This window comes from Oncorhynchus clarkii, chromosome 2, assembly GCF_045791955.1.
Source record: "Oncorhynchus clarkii lewisi isolate Uvic-CL-2024 chromosome 2, UVic_Ocla_1.0, whole genome shotgun sequence".
Lineage (NCBI taxonomy): Eukaryota > Metazoa > Chordata > Actinopteri > Salmoniformes > Salmonidae > Oncorhynchus > Oncorhynchus clarkii.
The window spans coordinates 80472113-80489134 of NC_092148.1; the positions used below are offsets into that span (position 1 = coordinate 80472113).

Sequence of the window (17022 nt, forward strand, 5' to 3'; positions counted from 1 at the left end):
CAAGGTTTTCACACACTGTTGCTGGTATTTTGGCCCATTCCTCCATGCAGATCTCCTCTAGAGCAGTGATGTTTTGGGGCTATTGCTGGGCAACACAGACTTTCAACTGCCTCCAAAGATTTTCTATGGGGTTGAGATCTGGAGACTGGCTAGGCCACTCCAGGGCCTTGAAATGCTTCTTATGAAGCCACTCCTTCATTGCCCGGGCGGTGTGTTTGGGATCATTGTCATGCTGAAAGACCCAGCCACGTTTAATCTTCAATGCCCTTGCTGATGGAAGGAGGTTTTCACTCAAAATCTCACGATTACATGGCCCCATTCATTCTTTCCTTTACACGGATCAGTCGTCCTGGTCCCTTTGCAGAAAAACAGCCCCAAAGTATGATGTTTCCACCCCATGCTTCACAGTAGTAGGTATGGTGTTCTTTGGAGGCAACTCAGCATTCTTTGTCCTCCAAACACGACGAGTTGAGTTTTACCAAAAAGTTATATTTTGGTTTCATCTGACCATATGACATTCTCCCAATCTTCTTCTGGATCATCCAAATGCTCTCTAGCAAACTTCAGACGGGCCTGGACATGTACTGGCTTAAGCAGGGGGACACGTCTGGCACTGCAGGATTTGAGTCCTTGGCGGTGTAGTGTGTTACTGATGGTAGGCTTTGTTACTTTGGTCCCAGCAGGTCATTCACTAGGTCCCCCCGTGTGGTTCTGGGATTTTTGCTCACCGTTCTTGTGATCATTTTGACCCCACTGGGTGAGATCTTGCGTGGAGCCCCAGATCGAGGGAGATTATCAGTGGTCTTGTATGTCTTCCATTTCCTATTAATTGCTCCCACAGTTGATTTCTTCAAACCAAGCTGCTTACCTATTGCAGATTCAGTCTTCCCAGCCTGGTGCAGGTCTACAATTTTGTTTCTGGTGTCCTTTGACAGCTCTTTGGTCTTGGCCATAGTGAAGTTTGGAGTGTGACTGTTTGAGGTTGTGGACAGGTGTCTTTTATACTGATAACAAGTTCAAACAGGTGCCATTAATACAGGTAACAAGTGGAGGACTATTAAAGATGAAGTTACAGGTCTGTGAGAGCCAGAAATCTTGCTTGTTTGTAGGTGACCAAATACTTATTTTCCACCATAATTTGCAAATAAATTCATTAAAAATTCTACAATGTGATTTTCTGGATATTTTTTTTTCTCATTTTGAATGTCATAGTTGAAGTGTACCTATGATGAAAATTACAGGCCTCTCTCATCTTTTGAAGTGGGAGAACTTGCACAACTTTTAACAACTCACAGGCCAGAGTTTGGCAAAGTTGGGTTGTGTGGGATTAATTTATATAATTGTCAGTTTGTACTTGTGTGTTTACACTGTAGTAACAGCAGTCGACATACTGTATATATGTGACAGTGCTAACCTGGTCCCAGGTCTGATTGTGCTGTATAGTCAGTGGTCATTGTTATGGTATCAAACCATATGGGACTATATTTTAACAAACCTAACATAATAGTAAATCTAAGCATTGGTGGTAGCGCTATAGGTCCAGGGGTATGCAAAAAATATTTTTGCTATTTTCACAGCCGTTATAATGAGCACAATAGCTGTCTGTGGCGTGAAATGGCTGATGAATAAACCCCCAATGTCCTGTCTGGAGTGTGAAGTCATGACATAGCAATGCCAAAAGCCATGGTCTGCCCTAGCAAGCCTATGAAAATTGCAGTCGCCAGAAAGGCCAAACAAAACAAATGTAGACGTCCGTTTTGGGCTCAAAATTTGTTTATTATGATTAAGTTCAATCCCCACTGAAAACTTTTAAAGTTCGCTCCAAAGTGATCTATTTTGACTACTACATTTGTCATCACACAGGCCCATGTGCTGACAGACCAATACCGGGATGGCAGGTTACGAAGAGGCTCGGGGCCGGTTGGTTGACTCTCTCAGGTAGGATGAAAATGGCTAAATCGACCATGATCCTTTGCTAGTTACGGACACTTTCACCATGATCCTTAGCTATTTGTTGGTGCCATTCAGCCTACATTCAGCCCAATTCAGCAACGCGCTTCAATTCAAATACTTCCGGCTTCATGTGCCATTGGGAGTTATCCATAGGATTTACGTGGATGATGTAAGTGCTTTCGCTGATGATTTTAATTCCGCGTTCAAAACAACTAGGAACTGGGAACTGGGAACTGTGAAATCTCTGACTTCCGACTTCAGTGTGTTCAAAACAACTGGGAACTTGGAAAAACATATTTTTCCCGCCTCTTTCTTGAGCTCCGACTTTCCAACCTGAATATCACTGACTTCATGATTTGACCTCATATTTTTCTGAGTTCCCAGTTGTTTTGAATGCCGCATAATGTCTATGGAATAAACCAATTCTAGGTGTGATGAGGACTTGCCCACTCACTGCACTGGCCAATCAAGGCGTTCCATGGCTTAATACTGCATGCTTGTGTCTCAAGTTCTGTTGGTTATTTACAGTCTTTGCATTTCCATCAACTCCAACTTGGCCACGGGAACGGAATATTCTCCTCTTAGTCCATTGTGGATTGATCATACAGTTTATTAAATAGCACAGGCTGCTACAGTAACGAGTGGAAGCAACAGTAAAAATAAATTTGGGAGTGTTGACAGTCAACATAGTTGTAATTGGCTTCAATGAGTAGCCTCTAGGCCTTTACGTATCGCACTTTGCCTCAAATAAAAAATACTAGGCCCACGTAAATTGTATTGTATGTGTGAGGCATGTTCTCAAAGCTATAGCCTAGGCCTACCGTTGATATGGCGTTATAGGACAGAACATTTTGAATAGCCTACGTCTGGAGGAGCGTGTCTTTGGTAACTGGACAAGAGGCTCTCTTTGGAGATGGGGACAGATACAAGCCAAATGGAGCACTGGAGATAGGCCTTTGTGAATTGTGAATAATGGAAAAGCCTCACAAGTAGACCATTAAGAAAACCTTTAATGATAGGCTACTTGTGCAAGGCCACGATAAGAAAGACACCATATGCATTGCTGCTGAACCAGCATTAGTTATAGCAGGGTAAGGGGATTTTAATCAAATTAAATGGAAAACAAGCAATTGTTAGAGGAAAATAACTTAATCAGGTTACACTCATGTTTAGAAACATTTATCTCATCTCTCATTACATGATGGGCACATACAGCTGAAGTGGGAAGTTTACATACACTTAGGTTGGAGTCATTAAAACTTGTTTTTCAACCACTCCACAAATTTCTTGTTAACAAACTATAGTTTTGGCAAGTCGGTTAGGACATCTACTTTGTGCATGACACAAGTCATTTTTCCAACAATTGTTTACAGACTTATTTCACTAATAATTCACTGTATCACAATTCCAGTGGGTCAGAAGTTTACATACACTAAGTTGACTGTGTTTAAACAGCTTGGAAAATTCTAGAATGATGTCATGGCTTTAGAAGCTTCTGATAGGATAATTGACATCATTTGAGTCAATTGGAGGTGTACCTGTGGATGTATTTCAAGGCCTACCTTCAAACTCAGTGCCTCTTTGCTTGACATCATGGGAAAATCTAAAGAAATCAGCCAAGACCTCAGTAAAAAATTGTAGACCTCCACAAGTCTGGTTCATCCTTGGGAGCAATTTCCAAACGCCTGAAGGTACCACGTTCTTCTGTACAAACAATAGTACGCAAGTATAAACTTTATGGGACCACGCAGCTGTCATACCACTCAGGAAGGAGATGAACGTACTCCTAGAGATGAACGTACTTTGGTGCGAAAAGTGCAAATCAATCCCAGAACAACTGCAAAGGGCCTTGGGAAGATGCTGGAGGAAACAGGTACAAAAGTATCTATATCCACAAAAGGCCGCTTAGCAAGGAAGAAGCCACTGCTCCAAAACCACCATAAAGAAGCCAGACTATGGTTTGCAACTGCACATGGGGACAAAGATTGTACTTTTTGGAGAAATGTCCTCTGGTCTGATGAAACAAAAATAGAACTGTTTGGCCATAATGACCATCGTTATGTTTGGAGGAAAAAGGGGGAGGCTTGCAAGCCGAAGAACACCATCCCAACCGTGAAGCACGGGGATGGCAGCATCATGTTGTGGGGGTGCTTTGCTGCAGGAGGGACTGGTGCACTTCACAAAATAGATGGCATCATGATGTAGGGAAATTATGTGGATATATTGAAGCAACATCTCAAGACATCAGTCAGGAAGTTAAAACTTGACAATGACCCCAAGCATACTTCCAAAATTGTGGCAAAATGGCTTAAGAACAATGAAGTCAAGGTATTGGAGTGGCCATCACAAAGCCCTGACCTCAATCCTATAGAACATTTTTGGGCAGAACTGAAAAAGTGTGTGCGAGCAAGAAGGCCTACAAACATGACTCAGTTACACCAGCTGTCAGGAGGAATGGGCGAAAATTCACCCAACTTATTGTGGGAAGCTTGTGGAAGGCTACCCGAAACGTTTGACCCAAGTTCAACAATTTAAAGGCAATGCTACCAAATACTAATTGAGTGTATGTAAACATCTGACCCACTGGGAATGTGATTCAAGTAATAAAAGCTGAAATAAATAATTTTTTCTACTATTATTCTGACATTTCACATTCTTAAAATTTAGTGGTGATCCTAACTGACCTAAGAAGGAATTTTAAAAAATGTATTTGACTAAGGTGTATGTAAACCTCCGACTTCAACTGTAGCCTACATGGAGGGGTTTTTACGCACATCCACAATAATAACAGGAGCTGGCTAAAATAATGTAATAGTCTACATTGATAAATAGGAGATGTCCGCTCACTGTTTTGCTGCTGGCAAACTTGATCTTTTAATAAAGCTGTGGTGATTTAAGATTTATTTCAAAGCGGTCTCATGAGCCAAACCCTGTATTGATAGTCTACTTTGTGAATGTATTGGACAAAAAAGACTTTCATCATTAAGAGGAGGGGTTTTAATCCAATGTAACGAAATGGGAAAAAAACATTTGTTTGTTTTGTTTCTAAATACGAGGTTTACAGGCACAAAAAGCACATCTCTCTGGTTCCATGTGCATATGGGCACTGTGCGTCACAGCTGGATAGGCTGTGCTACCGTCGCGTTACAGTTTAAGACTAGTTTTCGGTTGGTCTTAAATATCCCCATCAACACATACTGAAATTGGCATTTTGATGCAAGCACATTGTTAAGGACACACCTCAGATATTGCCACCCCTCCCACCTCAATGCAAGCAATCCCACCTCAATGCAAGCAAGCTCATTTAAGACAGGTAAATTACCAATTTATAAGATTTGAAAATTGAAGAGCGTCAGATTTATTCATTTATATACATTTAATTTCACCTTTATTTAACCAGGTAGGCCAGTTGAGAACAAGTTCTCATTTACAACTGCGACCTGGTCAAGATAAAGCAAAGCAGTGTGACAAAAACAATAACACAGAGTTACACAAACAAACGTACAGTCAATAACACAATAGAAAAATCTATGTACAGTGTGTGCAAATGTAGTACGATTAGGGAGGTAAGGCAATAAATTGGACATAGAGGCGAAATAATTACAACTTAGCATTAACACTGGAGTGATAGATGTGCAGATGATGATGTGCAAGTAGAGTTACTGGGGTGCAAAAGAGCAAGAAGTGAAATATACCTGCTGGAGCGCGTGCTATGGGTGGATGTTGTTATGGTGACCAGTGATCTGAGATAAGGTGGGTCTTTACCTAGCAAAGACTTATCGATGACCTGGAGCCAGTGGGTTTGGCGATGAGGGTTAGGGTTTAACAGTTTGATATTGCAAACGAGTGTATGTTTGACAATTGCGCTGGCTTCACGCCAGCTGGAAATAGAGCCCTAGGAGTCAGCTATACAGCACAAATATATCTGGGACCAGCTATGATAGTGCTAAAAAAGCATATGAATTTAAAGTATTATGCATTAAGTTCCCAGTGGCCAGACTGTGATTTAGGGGTGATGGTAGTGGTAAAGAGTACGGCAACATCTGATGATGACACTTACGACACTCAGGCTGCATACACCGCTCCACCTGTTCCAGCTCCTCTGTACACTCCCCTAGGTCCGGAGACTTGAGCATTCGCTGGCGTGCCCTCACGCCCTTCCCACACGTTACACTACAGACGCTCCAGTCCGACCACGGAGACAGCATGCACAGGACGGTGTCTGCAGGGATATACCAAGCAGGCATAATACATGATACATAATAATGTCCCCTGCTGTTCAGAACAATAGTTTCAACATACATGACAACATTCATTTCCGCCATCTTCAGCTACTGTTTTTTCATAGCTGAATGGACTTGAAATTATCTTATTGTTTGAATGTATTCTCACGCATGCACTCCTCTGAGAGATCTGTCGATTTGAGTGAGTATCTAGCCGGTTAGATAGATACAAACTACAAGGCCCCTTGTCAGATGGCTGAACAAGGCTACCTGTCACAGTGCTGAGGCAGTTGTTGAGTGGGTGTTGGAGGAATTACTCACTGCACTCAGGCGTCATGCACTTCTCCACCTCTGCCACCTCCGCCTTGCACATGGAACCGTCTGAGGGGGGCATCTTCACCATGCGCTCACGCCGCTTCATACCCAGCCCACAGGTGGTGCTGCAGGAATCCCACTCGCCCCACTCTGTCACCACACAGCTACTGGGGGCTGATGGATTTACATGGACAGATATACACTCATCCACAGGGATGGGACTTTGTTATAGCAGCTTGCGATTACTGTTGTTAACATTTACCTGAGAAACCATGTTCCATTAACACACTGACTGAATATTAAGCCTGGTGGCATATAGCAGCTTTTCAACATAGGATTTGTGTTGGTTTTTAAAAACTATATGTCATCATGCCATCATATTATAGACAAAACATAATCTTTTAGTCTTTAACACAAAAGGCCTGAACCCACAACATGATCCTGATGTCACAATTTGGATCATCTCCATGTTTCACTGAGACTCACAGCAGTCGTCGTTGACCACACACTTTTCTGTCTCCTCAGTGTTCAGAGAGCAGATGGATCCATCCTCGGGGAACTGTTTGATGTAGCGCTCCCGATACCTCATCCCCATCCCACAGGACTCACTGCATGGAGACCAGCTGATCCACTCTGACATCATACAGGTAGACACTTCTGGGAACAACAAGAGTCAAGGGCATAGCCTGGATAAACCAGACCGAACTCTGTGATCACCATTGTGTCATGGTGAGTGCAGGGTTCAGTCTGGTTTAACCAGGCTAGCAAAGACGAGCAGGGTCATTGACAAGTCATACAAACATCACTAATAGCTGACACCTGAATTCCACCGCCCTTCATCTGGTAACAAGTAACACACCCAACATAAATCATCTACTCTGCTCTCTTCAATTATCTGGGAACAGAGTTTGTAAATAGATCTTTTTCAGAGAGGATGGATGAACTTTCGGGAACTTTAACATGGATTTGTCTCTCATCTGGTCCACCCCACTGCCTGGCTGCAGATTGGGAGCAATGGTGAGTGTAGCTTAATAAAGCAGAACTAAGTGAATCATTAATAAGAGCTGTAAACAAATGTGGCCCCGATGAGGCCCTGTCCAGCTTCAGGAATATCAATCAACTACGGGCTGTTGACGGAGCGATAAATTAAAACAAAGGAGTAACGTGCAGGAGGAAAAGCTTGCAATGCCAGTATTATTAATCAATAGTGTGCATTAGAGCGAAAAGATAGCCTTGAACAATTCAAACCCACTCATCAAGCTCTGACAAAGCTGAGATTTGGGGCCCCGAGAGGGATAGTAGGAAGTAGGGAGGAAGGAGAAAGAGAGAAACACCTCTGCATGACTGATCATGTGACTTTAAGAAGAGTGGTTCTAATTAACAACTTTGATGAGAATTGGACAAAGAGTCAGTTACTTCCTGATAAAGAAAGTTAATGCCAATCTGACTGAATAGAACAGCCTTCAGACCTCCCTTGTTTACTGGAGGAAGAAGTGTTTGTTGAAAATCATATGTGTTTTGATCTCTACCTGGTTACAGCAGTTGATGAGACTCCAAAGTCCTAGCTTTGCTTCTTGTGTTTGAATGCCAAGGACAAAACAGTGTTAATTATGCATCTTCGGTAGCACGTAAACCGTGAAAGGGAAAACAATGCCAACACCATGTAGGTCGTTATCAATAATACGGTTTAGAGCGTTCGATTTGACTGCTGGAGGGTACGGAGACCCCCAGCTCCACTGAAACCATTGACAACTACGTGCCATTTTCAAAGGATTGTTAAATAAATGTTAAAAATAAATGCTGGTTTCAATATTATCACCTCTTGAAGAGCATAGGCATCATCAGAGCATCATCAGAGCTTCATCAGAGTTATACAGCAAGTAACTGCTTGCTTTTCATGATCAGTACACATCAATTGATCATGTAATTTCAGATATGTGAGGGTAGCCTATCCATTTGGCATGTAGTGTCATTTAGCTTGCTTCATCAGAGATTAGGCTTTTGGAAAGAGCTTGACATCGGCAAGTCCTCGTCCTGATATCAGTCGGAATACTGTCATTACCACTAGATGGCAAGCAAATCAAACAATATTTACATATAGCCATCTAGTTTATCCCCTGAAAGTTAGCTTGTTAACTAGCCATATAGACCTGATCTGTTATTAGCTAGCTAGTCAATTAGACGTGATCCATCAATCAATGTAACCATGTCTGTTAGCAGCAATCATGATGAAACACTTAAAAACAATGTTGAAAAGAGGATGTTAGCTAACTTTTCTAGGTAGGCTTACATTGGTTGGAGAAGAAAGTACATTAATTCAATTTACCACTAGCCTATATGTTTAGCCAACTGTTCTACCGGTAGCTTGCAATGTAAACATTATCATCTAACAGTTAATCCGCAAATGTGTCCTTCTGCTTGACAGGCTGAGCCCAGAAAGAATGAGAAATCAACCTAAACCACTCATACTTGTCAGGTATAGTTCACTTTGATTTTATATCACTCAAATATCCAATTATTGGTGGCCAATATTTAGAGATATTGTGAGACTAAAAATGACATGATCAACATATTTTTACTGCTCATGAAAAGCATGTATAACTGCTAAATGTGCTGAGGTGATGATATTACAACCAAATAGTTAACGTTTACTTAACAATCCCTTGAAAACATCACACAGTTGTAAATGGTTTTAGCAGAGCAGGGGTCTCCTTGCCCACCAGCAGGCTAATCCAACACTCTGCACCTTATTGTGATGTTTTATTGATAAAGACCTACTTCCTTGTGCTTGGCTAAGAAGTTGGAGGAGGAGCATGACACCATCTCAACCCAAATTCCTGTTCTCATGAACACGGGACCTCTCCCATGTTAGGCCTTAGTTCAGTCTGATTGCACATGGATATGTGAGGGTAGGAAACAATGTCACCAACGATTAAACTACGATAATCAATCATTTCAATAAGCATTTTTCTACGGAGTGACTCTGGTCTGATGAAACCAAGATTGAACTCTTTTGCCTGAATGCCAAGAGTCACTTCTGGAGGAAATCTGGCACCATCGCTACGGTGAAGCATGGCAAAGGCAGCATCATGCTGTGGGGATGTTTTTCAGCAGCAGGGACTGGGAGACTAGTTAGGATCGAGGCAAAGATGAATGGAGCAAAGTACAGAGAGATCCTTGATTAAAACCCGCTCCAGAGAGCCCAGGACCTCAGACCGGGGTGAAAGGTTCACCTTCCAACAGGACAGCGACCCTAAGCACACAGCCAACACAACGCAGGAGTGGCTTCGGAACAAGTCTCTGAATGTCCTTGAGTGGCCCAGCCAGAGCCCGGACTTCAACCTGATCGAACATCTCTGGAGAGACCTGAAAATAGCTGTACAGCAACGCTCCCCATCCAACCTGACAGAGCTTGAGAGGATCTGCAGAGAAGAATGCGAGAAACTCCCCAAATACAGGTGTGCCAAGCTTGTTACGTCATACCCAAGAAGACCTGAGGCTGTAATCGCTGCCAAAGGTGCTTTAACAAAGTACTGGGTGAAGTGTCTGAATACTTATGTAAAAAAAATCAAAAATATATATTTTTGCTTTGTCATTATGGGATATTGTGTGTAGATTTAATCAATTTAGGATAAGGCTGTAACCTAACAAATTGTGGAAAAAGTCAAGGGTTCTGAGTACTTTCCGAAAGCACTGTAAATGCATTTGAGGGACCTAAGCAAAATTTGGTTGGGGGCCCACCCACATGGTGGGAAAAACATTTAACTGGCTTGAAGGCGTAGATAAAAAATATATTTCCTGCAATTCTACACATTTTGCCATGGGGCAGATACTTTTTTTTTGTTGCAGTTTTACAGCTAATTTCCTGCAATTCTAACTATTTGCCATGACTTATGCCATGTTAATATGATATCTGAGTGAGAGTGATGAACAAAATCAATGGGGGCCCCCTGGAGGTCAGGGCCCCAGGGAGATGCCCTGCGTGCCCAGTCAGTATTTGGCCATGTTTACAACATTAGATGGCTGGCTAGACTAACTTACCAATCTAAACATTGTTAGTTGACATGGCTAATTGAGTGACTGTCAGCAACTGACATAACAAGAGAAAAACTGCTGATGCACAACCAAATTTCTAAATTGCACCTTGTGTATTTTACTATTCTAACTCTAAACAGTAGAGTTAGAGACCCCGACTGTGACACTGTCCTTAGTCCTCACCCTCCTCGCTGCAGCCAGGCCCCATGCAGGGCTTGAAGTCCTGGGTATGAGGGCAGGGCACACTGAGGTCCAGCTGGGCCTTCAGCATCCTCTGTCTCATTCTCCGGCCCTTGTCACAGCTGGCTGAGCTGCAGGCTGACCACGGAGACCAGTTGGAGTAGATGCACGTCTCTGGAGTGTCGTCTGGACGGAGAAATTGGGTGACAATAACTGCATTGGTTAAATGTCACTATTTTGGCATATTCTAATGAGACCATGTTGGTGGGAAGGGGGGAATTCATATGCACTGTTCATGTATGTAACCCTATATTTTCACTGGTTTAGAATGTGTTGGGGCTGTATAGGTAAGCACTAATTGCCTATAAAAGTCAATGCAAGTTCATACAGTTCATCTCTTGCTCTAGTGTATAGTTACTGTACAATACCCACAGTACGTGTATTGTAATGTACTGGAGACCGTCCTGTTTAGGAAACAGACAGTGTCGTGCTCAACAGAATGAGAGTAGAGAGAACAAATCATTTGGTTGAGGTTCAAAGGTAGTATTGGAATGTAATTGCAGGGTGTGGCTAGAAACCCCATCAGGTTCATTTCTGCTGCTTGGCCGTGTTCATGCTTTTCAGCAGTCAGACATCTGGAGGTTTAAACAGGCTGCCAGGCAAACGCTTCATTAAAGACTCCAGCAGATACAGTGTGTGGCTTTTAAATTGAACATCCCAAATTGGTTTGAGATAAAGTGATTACTCACCTTCCTCCTTCTCCTCCTGGCCAATATCTGCCACGATATCGTCCACCGTGTCCGGGACAATATTGCACTGTTCTCCCTGTGGGCAAGAAACATGATTCAACATCACAAACACTGATAAAATGTTACATTTACCATCTAATATCATATATTCTCATTGGAGACAAGGGTATTTATTTTCTAGGCAATCTTCAGTAAAATGGAGTTTAGGTCAATATGACATCTGGTTTTTGGATTAAAATAGATATTTTTTTTTTTTTTGCTTCAGTTGTCAGGAGACAACCACACTGTCAATTTTCTCTGTGTTTTTCAAAGACTTGCTATGATCACTATGGCAATATACTGCCAATTCAAAGAGCTATGTATCCAAAGCAAAATTACATGTATAGCGACTGTGAGGAGAGTTATGTTGCATGAACATTCACATCTCTTCAGAGGGAGCAGACACAGACAGAGAGCTGAATGAATGAGGCATATGCTATAGTTACCTTTCGGGCTATCCTCTCCACCACTACCCGGGCCAAGGCTGTGATAGGGCCTCCCTCTGTGTCATAGAAGGGGCTCTGGGGGTGGTCCAGGCTGGTCAGGGACCGGATCCTCTCCTGAGGTATTGTGGGCTTGTTGGGAGACTGGAATGGTAAAGGTACAGGGTGGAGTATGAGTGATACAACATGGGCATAGGGCCAGGAGTAACTGTAACACAGGGTAATATACAGTGCCTTGCGAAAGTATTCGGCCCCCTTGAACTTTGTGACCTTTTGCCACATTTCAGGCTTCAAACAAAGATATAAAACTGTATTTTTTTGTGAAGAATCAACAACAAGTGGGACACAATCATGTAGTGGAACGACATTTATTGGATATTTCAAACTTTTTTAACAAATCAAAAACTGAAAAGTTGGGCGTGCAAAATTATTCAGCCCCCTTAAGTTAATACTTTGTAGCGCCACCTTTTGCTGCGATTACAGCTGTAAGTCGCTTGGGGTATGTCTCTATCAGTTTTGCACATCGAGAGACTGACATTTTTTCCCATTCCTCCTTGCAAAACAGCTCGAGCTCAGTGAGGTTGGATGGAGAGCATTTGTGAACAGCAGTTTTCAGTTATTTCCACAGATTCGATTGGATTCAGGTCTGGACTTTGACTTGGCCATTCTAACACCTGGATATGTTTATTTTTGAACCATTCCATTGTAGATTTTGCTTTATGTTTTGGATCATTGTCTTGTTGGAAGACAAATCTCCGTCCCAGTCTCAGGTCTTTTGCAGACTCCATCAGGTTTTCTTCCAGAATGGTCCTGTATTTGGCTCCATCCATCTTCCCATCAATTTTAACCATCTTCCCTGTCCCTGCTGAAGAAAAGCAGGCCCAAACCATGATGCTTCCACCACCATGTTTGACAGTGGGGATGGTGTGTTCAGGGTGATGAGCTGTGTTGCTTTTACGCCAAACATAACGTCTTGCATTGTTGCCAAAAAGTTCAATTTTGGTTTCATCTGACCAGAGCACCTTCTTCCACATGTTTGGTGTGTCTCCCAGGTGGCTTGTGGCAAACTTTAAACAACACTTTTTATGGATATCTTTAAGAAATGGCTTTCTTCTTGCCACTCTTCCATAAAGGCCAGATTTGTGCAATATACGACTGATTGTTGTCCTATGGACAGAGTCTCCCACCTCAGCTGTAGATCTCTGCAGTTCATCCAGAGTGATCATGGGCCTCTTGGCTGCATCTCTGATCAGTCTTCTCCTTGTATGAGCTGAAAGTTTAGAGGGACGGCCAGGTCTTGGTAGATTTGCAGTGGTCTGATACTCCTTCCATTTCAATATTATCGCTTGCACAGTGCTCCTTTGGATGTTTAAAGCTTGGGAAATCTTTTTGTATCCAAATCCGGCTTTAAACTTCTTCACAACAGTATCTCGGACCTGCCTGGTGTGTTCCTTGTTCTTCATGATGCTCTCTGTGCTTTTAACGGACCTCTGAGACTATCACAGTGCAGGTGCATTTATACGGAGACTTGATTACACACAGGTGGATTGTATTTATCATCATTAGTCATTTAGGTCAACATTGGATCATTCAGAGATCCTCACTGAACTTCTGGAGAGAGTTTGCTGCACTGAAAGTAAAGGGGCTGAATAATTTTGCACGCCCAATTTTTCAGTTTTTGATTTGTTAAAAAAGTTTGAAATATCCAATAAATGTCGTTCCACTTCATGATTGTGTCCCACTTGTTGTTGATTCTTCACAAGAAAATACAGTTTTATATCTTTATGTTTGAAGCCTGAAATGTGGCAAAAGGTCGCAAAGTTCAAGGGGGCCGAATACTTTCGCAAGGCACTGTAGGTCCATGGAAGGGAGTTAGTACAACAGTACTAACAGTAATACTAACAGGAGTTAGTATGGGCACAGGGTTGGCAGTAACTGTAACACAGGATAGTATGGGAACAGGGCTGGTACAGTAATAACTAACACAGGGTAGTATGGGGACGCCAGTGGAGGCTCCTCAGAGGAGTAAGGGGAGGACCATCTTCCTCAGTGAATTTCATAAAAATAAAATAGTGGAACATTAAAAAAGTTATAATTTTTGATGAAACTATACAAAATATATTAATGTTACCAAATAATTTATTAAAACTGTTTTACAATGAAGATAGAAGCACTCTGTAGGGTAGCATTATGGTGTAGCTGGAAGACAGCTAGCTTCTGTCCACCTTTGGGTAAATTGACTTCAATTCAAAACCTAAGAGGCTCATGGTTCTCACCCCCTTCCATAGACTTACACAGTAATTATGACGACTTCTGGAGGACATCCTCCAACCTATCAGAGCTCTTGCAGCATGAACTGACATGCTGTCAGAGAATGAATCTAGTACTGAAAGCATAAGCTACAGATAGCTAGCACTGCAGTGCATGAACTGTGGTGAGAAGTTGACACAAAGAAAGAGAAAGGCAATAGTTGAACAGTTTTGAACAAATTAATTTCTTCCAAAATTAAGGAGAAGTAAGAGCGAGAGAGAGAGCTAGTTATATTTTATAGTATATCTTTTTTTTCACTTACTTAGCTAGTGTCAAATGCAGGCAGCCTACTCAAACAGAGAGGGATGCTATGTTAGCTAGCTGGCTATGGCTATCCAACACTAGAACTCTTTCAAGTAAAGGTAAGCTTTTGGCTTTATTAATTTTTGCCAATGTTGCCAGCCGGTGTAACTGCTAAACTGATTGCTGCTGACTACACTGTTCTGCATGATTGTAGCAGGTTTACTAACGCCTTAGTTCTAGTAGCTATGCCTATGTTGACTATGACATGACAACGTTGTAGGCTGTGTGTAGCAGTTAGCAGTCATGATATGAAGGTTTGGATTGGAAAGTTTTTTCCGCCTGGTCACAAACCACTGATGTTTTCTGCACTGAAGTCCACAAGCGAAGGGAAAAGGTGAGCGGAAGAGAGCACATAGATTGATGTGAGAAGGAATTATATATTACACGAGCTGCTTGTACGTGTCTGGTATGAAAGTTAACTGTGTTTGCATGTGATCAGGGGTGTATTCATTGCGCTGAACGGAGGCAAACGGAAGCAAACGGACCGAAATTGGGACAAATTTACCTGAATTTGTCGAATAGAAACTCTCATTTTGCAACTGTTGGAGTAACGATTACACCCTAGATCAGCTAGATGCAGGCAAAAGTGTGCGTCCCTGTCTGTCACCTTGATTACTCAAAATTCTCTCAACCTGTGCACCTACATTGTACATTTTCATTCATAGGCTAGATTGTAGCACCCACATGATGGGTGCAGGGAAAATTTGAGTGTCACACATTATCTAAAACCTATTGATGTTACATTGAGTTGGGTGAATGAAATATGAATGACAGTCATCCAAAATGCTGTAATAGAAATAAGGCTCATGAATTTTATTTAATCATCCTCCCTCATCTTAAGTGGCACAGATCGCCACTGGGGCACAGCGCTGATAGTAACTGTAACACAGGGTAGTGTGGGCACAGGGAGGGGCGCTAGTGAAACAGTGTGGGCACGGGGCTGAGTGAGAGCGAGCACCTCATCATGTTCAGCTGCCATCTGTTAGGGGACTCAGTGTTTGATCTCAATATGCATAATTGATCAAATGTGTAATATTTATTTTATGAGTGATTTATGTTTATGTTTCCTGCTAGGTGCTTTGTAAATCACCTTTCATGATTCGGTTCCAAAACAGTTACTTCAGGGAAGAGAAAACTACAAAAGCCATTTCTACTTTAACTCCAGGGAATCTAGTTTTAGTTTTTAGATGTATTCATTGGTACTGCAGCCAAAAGTAGCCAGAAACTAAATTACTAAATCACATATGGAGTAGATGAATGTATTTGTCATCTGCTTTCTTTACCAAGAAAACATAAAATGGTATTTACAGATTGTGGATTTAGGTATGAAGTCTGGTTTTATCTTCAGGGTCTTTTCTGGCCTATAGATGGCAGTGTCTTTCCATTTCGTTCCCCAGTGTCTTTTAAAGCCAGCAGAAAATGTCATTATAAGTTCCAGGGCAGGATTTGTTGGGGACATATTTACAGTGTAGAGACAACTAGTCTGTGAGGCAGCCTCTTGGGTAAATAGGCACGCCTCAATAAAATGACTACAGAGTGAATGTGCTGCTTTATGTTAGCAGTAGGTTTTTTGCTGAATCTGTTTAGTGCGTTTTTCAGCCAAGGTTGGGTCATTTGTATATTCATGAGCCATAAACTAAAAATAAAAAAGCAAATCTCCTGCACTATTAATGAAAATAGATCAAAAGCTTTCATTCCAGATTCATGGAAAAATACAGAGGCCTGGTTTTGAAAGTCAGAAAGGCAGAGGTTTTTTACTAGTTAACTGAACCAGACCAAGAAACCAGAGCCATTTATTAAATATTGACCCCTTGTCTGGGGGGCCCAGGACCCTCACCTCATAGGTGACTCCACTGTCAGTGCCTGCGTCCCAGGGGATGAGGTCTTGGTCCAGCCTCTGGATCCAGCCACACTCCTTGGTGCAGAGGTCCTCTGCAGACAGCCCCACGTTCCAGTCAGGGCTGGGCCCCAGCATGCTCAGAAAGGACATGAGGTGACGCGTACGGTCTACTGAGAACTCAGCCGAGGGAGCTGCCCGCCTGGAAAGACAAAGAGATATACAGACATTTGAGTATGCTCCCCAATGTGCAGATTGATCTTATTGCTCAACATAGCTCCATGAGACAGCCAGCTCCATAAGTGGCAAGCTCTAAAAGTACAGTATGAGATAAATATGTATACATTAGTATTGATAGATAGAGAGGGTTGACAATATTGGCAATGTTAAAGACTGGTGAAGGCTAATACAATATACAACTGTGGTGTTAATGTAGATGCAGCGCATACCACACCAATTAAGTGCTTTAAGTGTTTCTCGGTACTGGTATTCCCTGTATATAGCCTTTTTACTGTTATGTCATTTTATTGTGTTACTTTTTAAAAGTAATTGCCCCCCTCACAATCAATACTTTAACTGGTTGTGCCACCTTTAGCTGCAATGACTGCAACCAAAAGCTTCCTGTAGTTGTTGAT

General features: G+C 42.2%; 1 protein-coding gene across 1 annotated transcript in view; it reads right to left on the reverse strand.

Moving 5' to 3' along the window:
• The window catches only part of LOC139374744 (spondin-1-like), a 135812-nt gene that overhangs the window by 11913 nt on the left and 106877 nt on the right, over nt 1-17022 (reverse strand). Inside the window, exons 8-14 of the mRNA XM_071115873.1 lie at nt 16388-16589; nt 11941-12081; nt 11456-11531; nt 10710-10892; nt 6978-7148; nt 6498-6665; nt 6014-6175 (exon numbers count right to left, since the gene is read on the reverse strand). Of these exons, the coding sequence (XP_070971974.1) occupies nt 6014-6175; nt 6498-6665; nt 6978-7148; nt 10710-10892; nt 11456-11531; nt 11941-12081; nt 16388-16589 (1103 nt within the window). The remainder of the gene's footprint in view (nt 1-6013; nt 6176-6497; nt 6666-6977; nt 7149-10709; nt 10893-11455; nt 11532-11940; nt 12082-16387; nt 16590-17022) is intronic.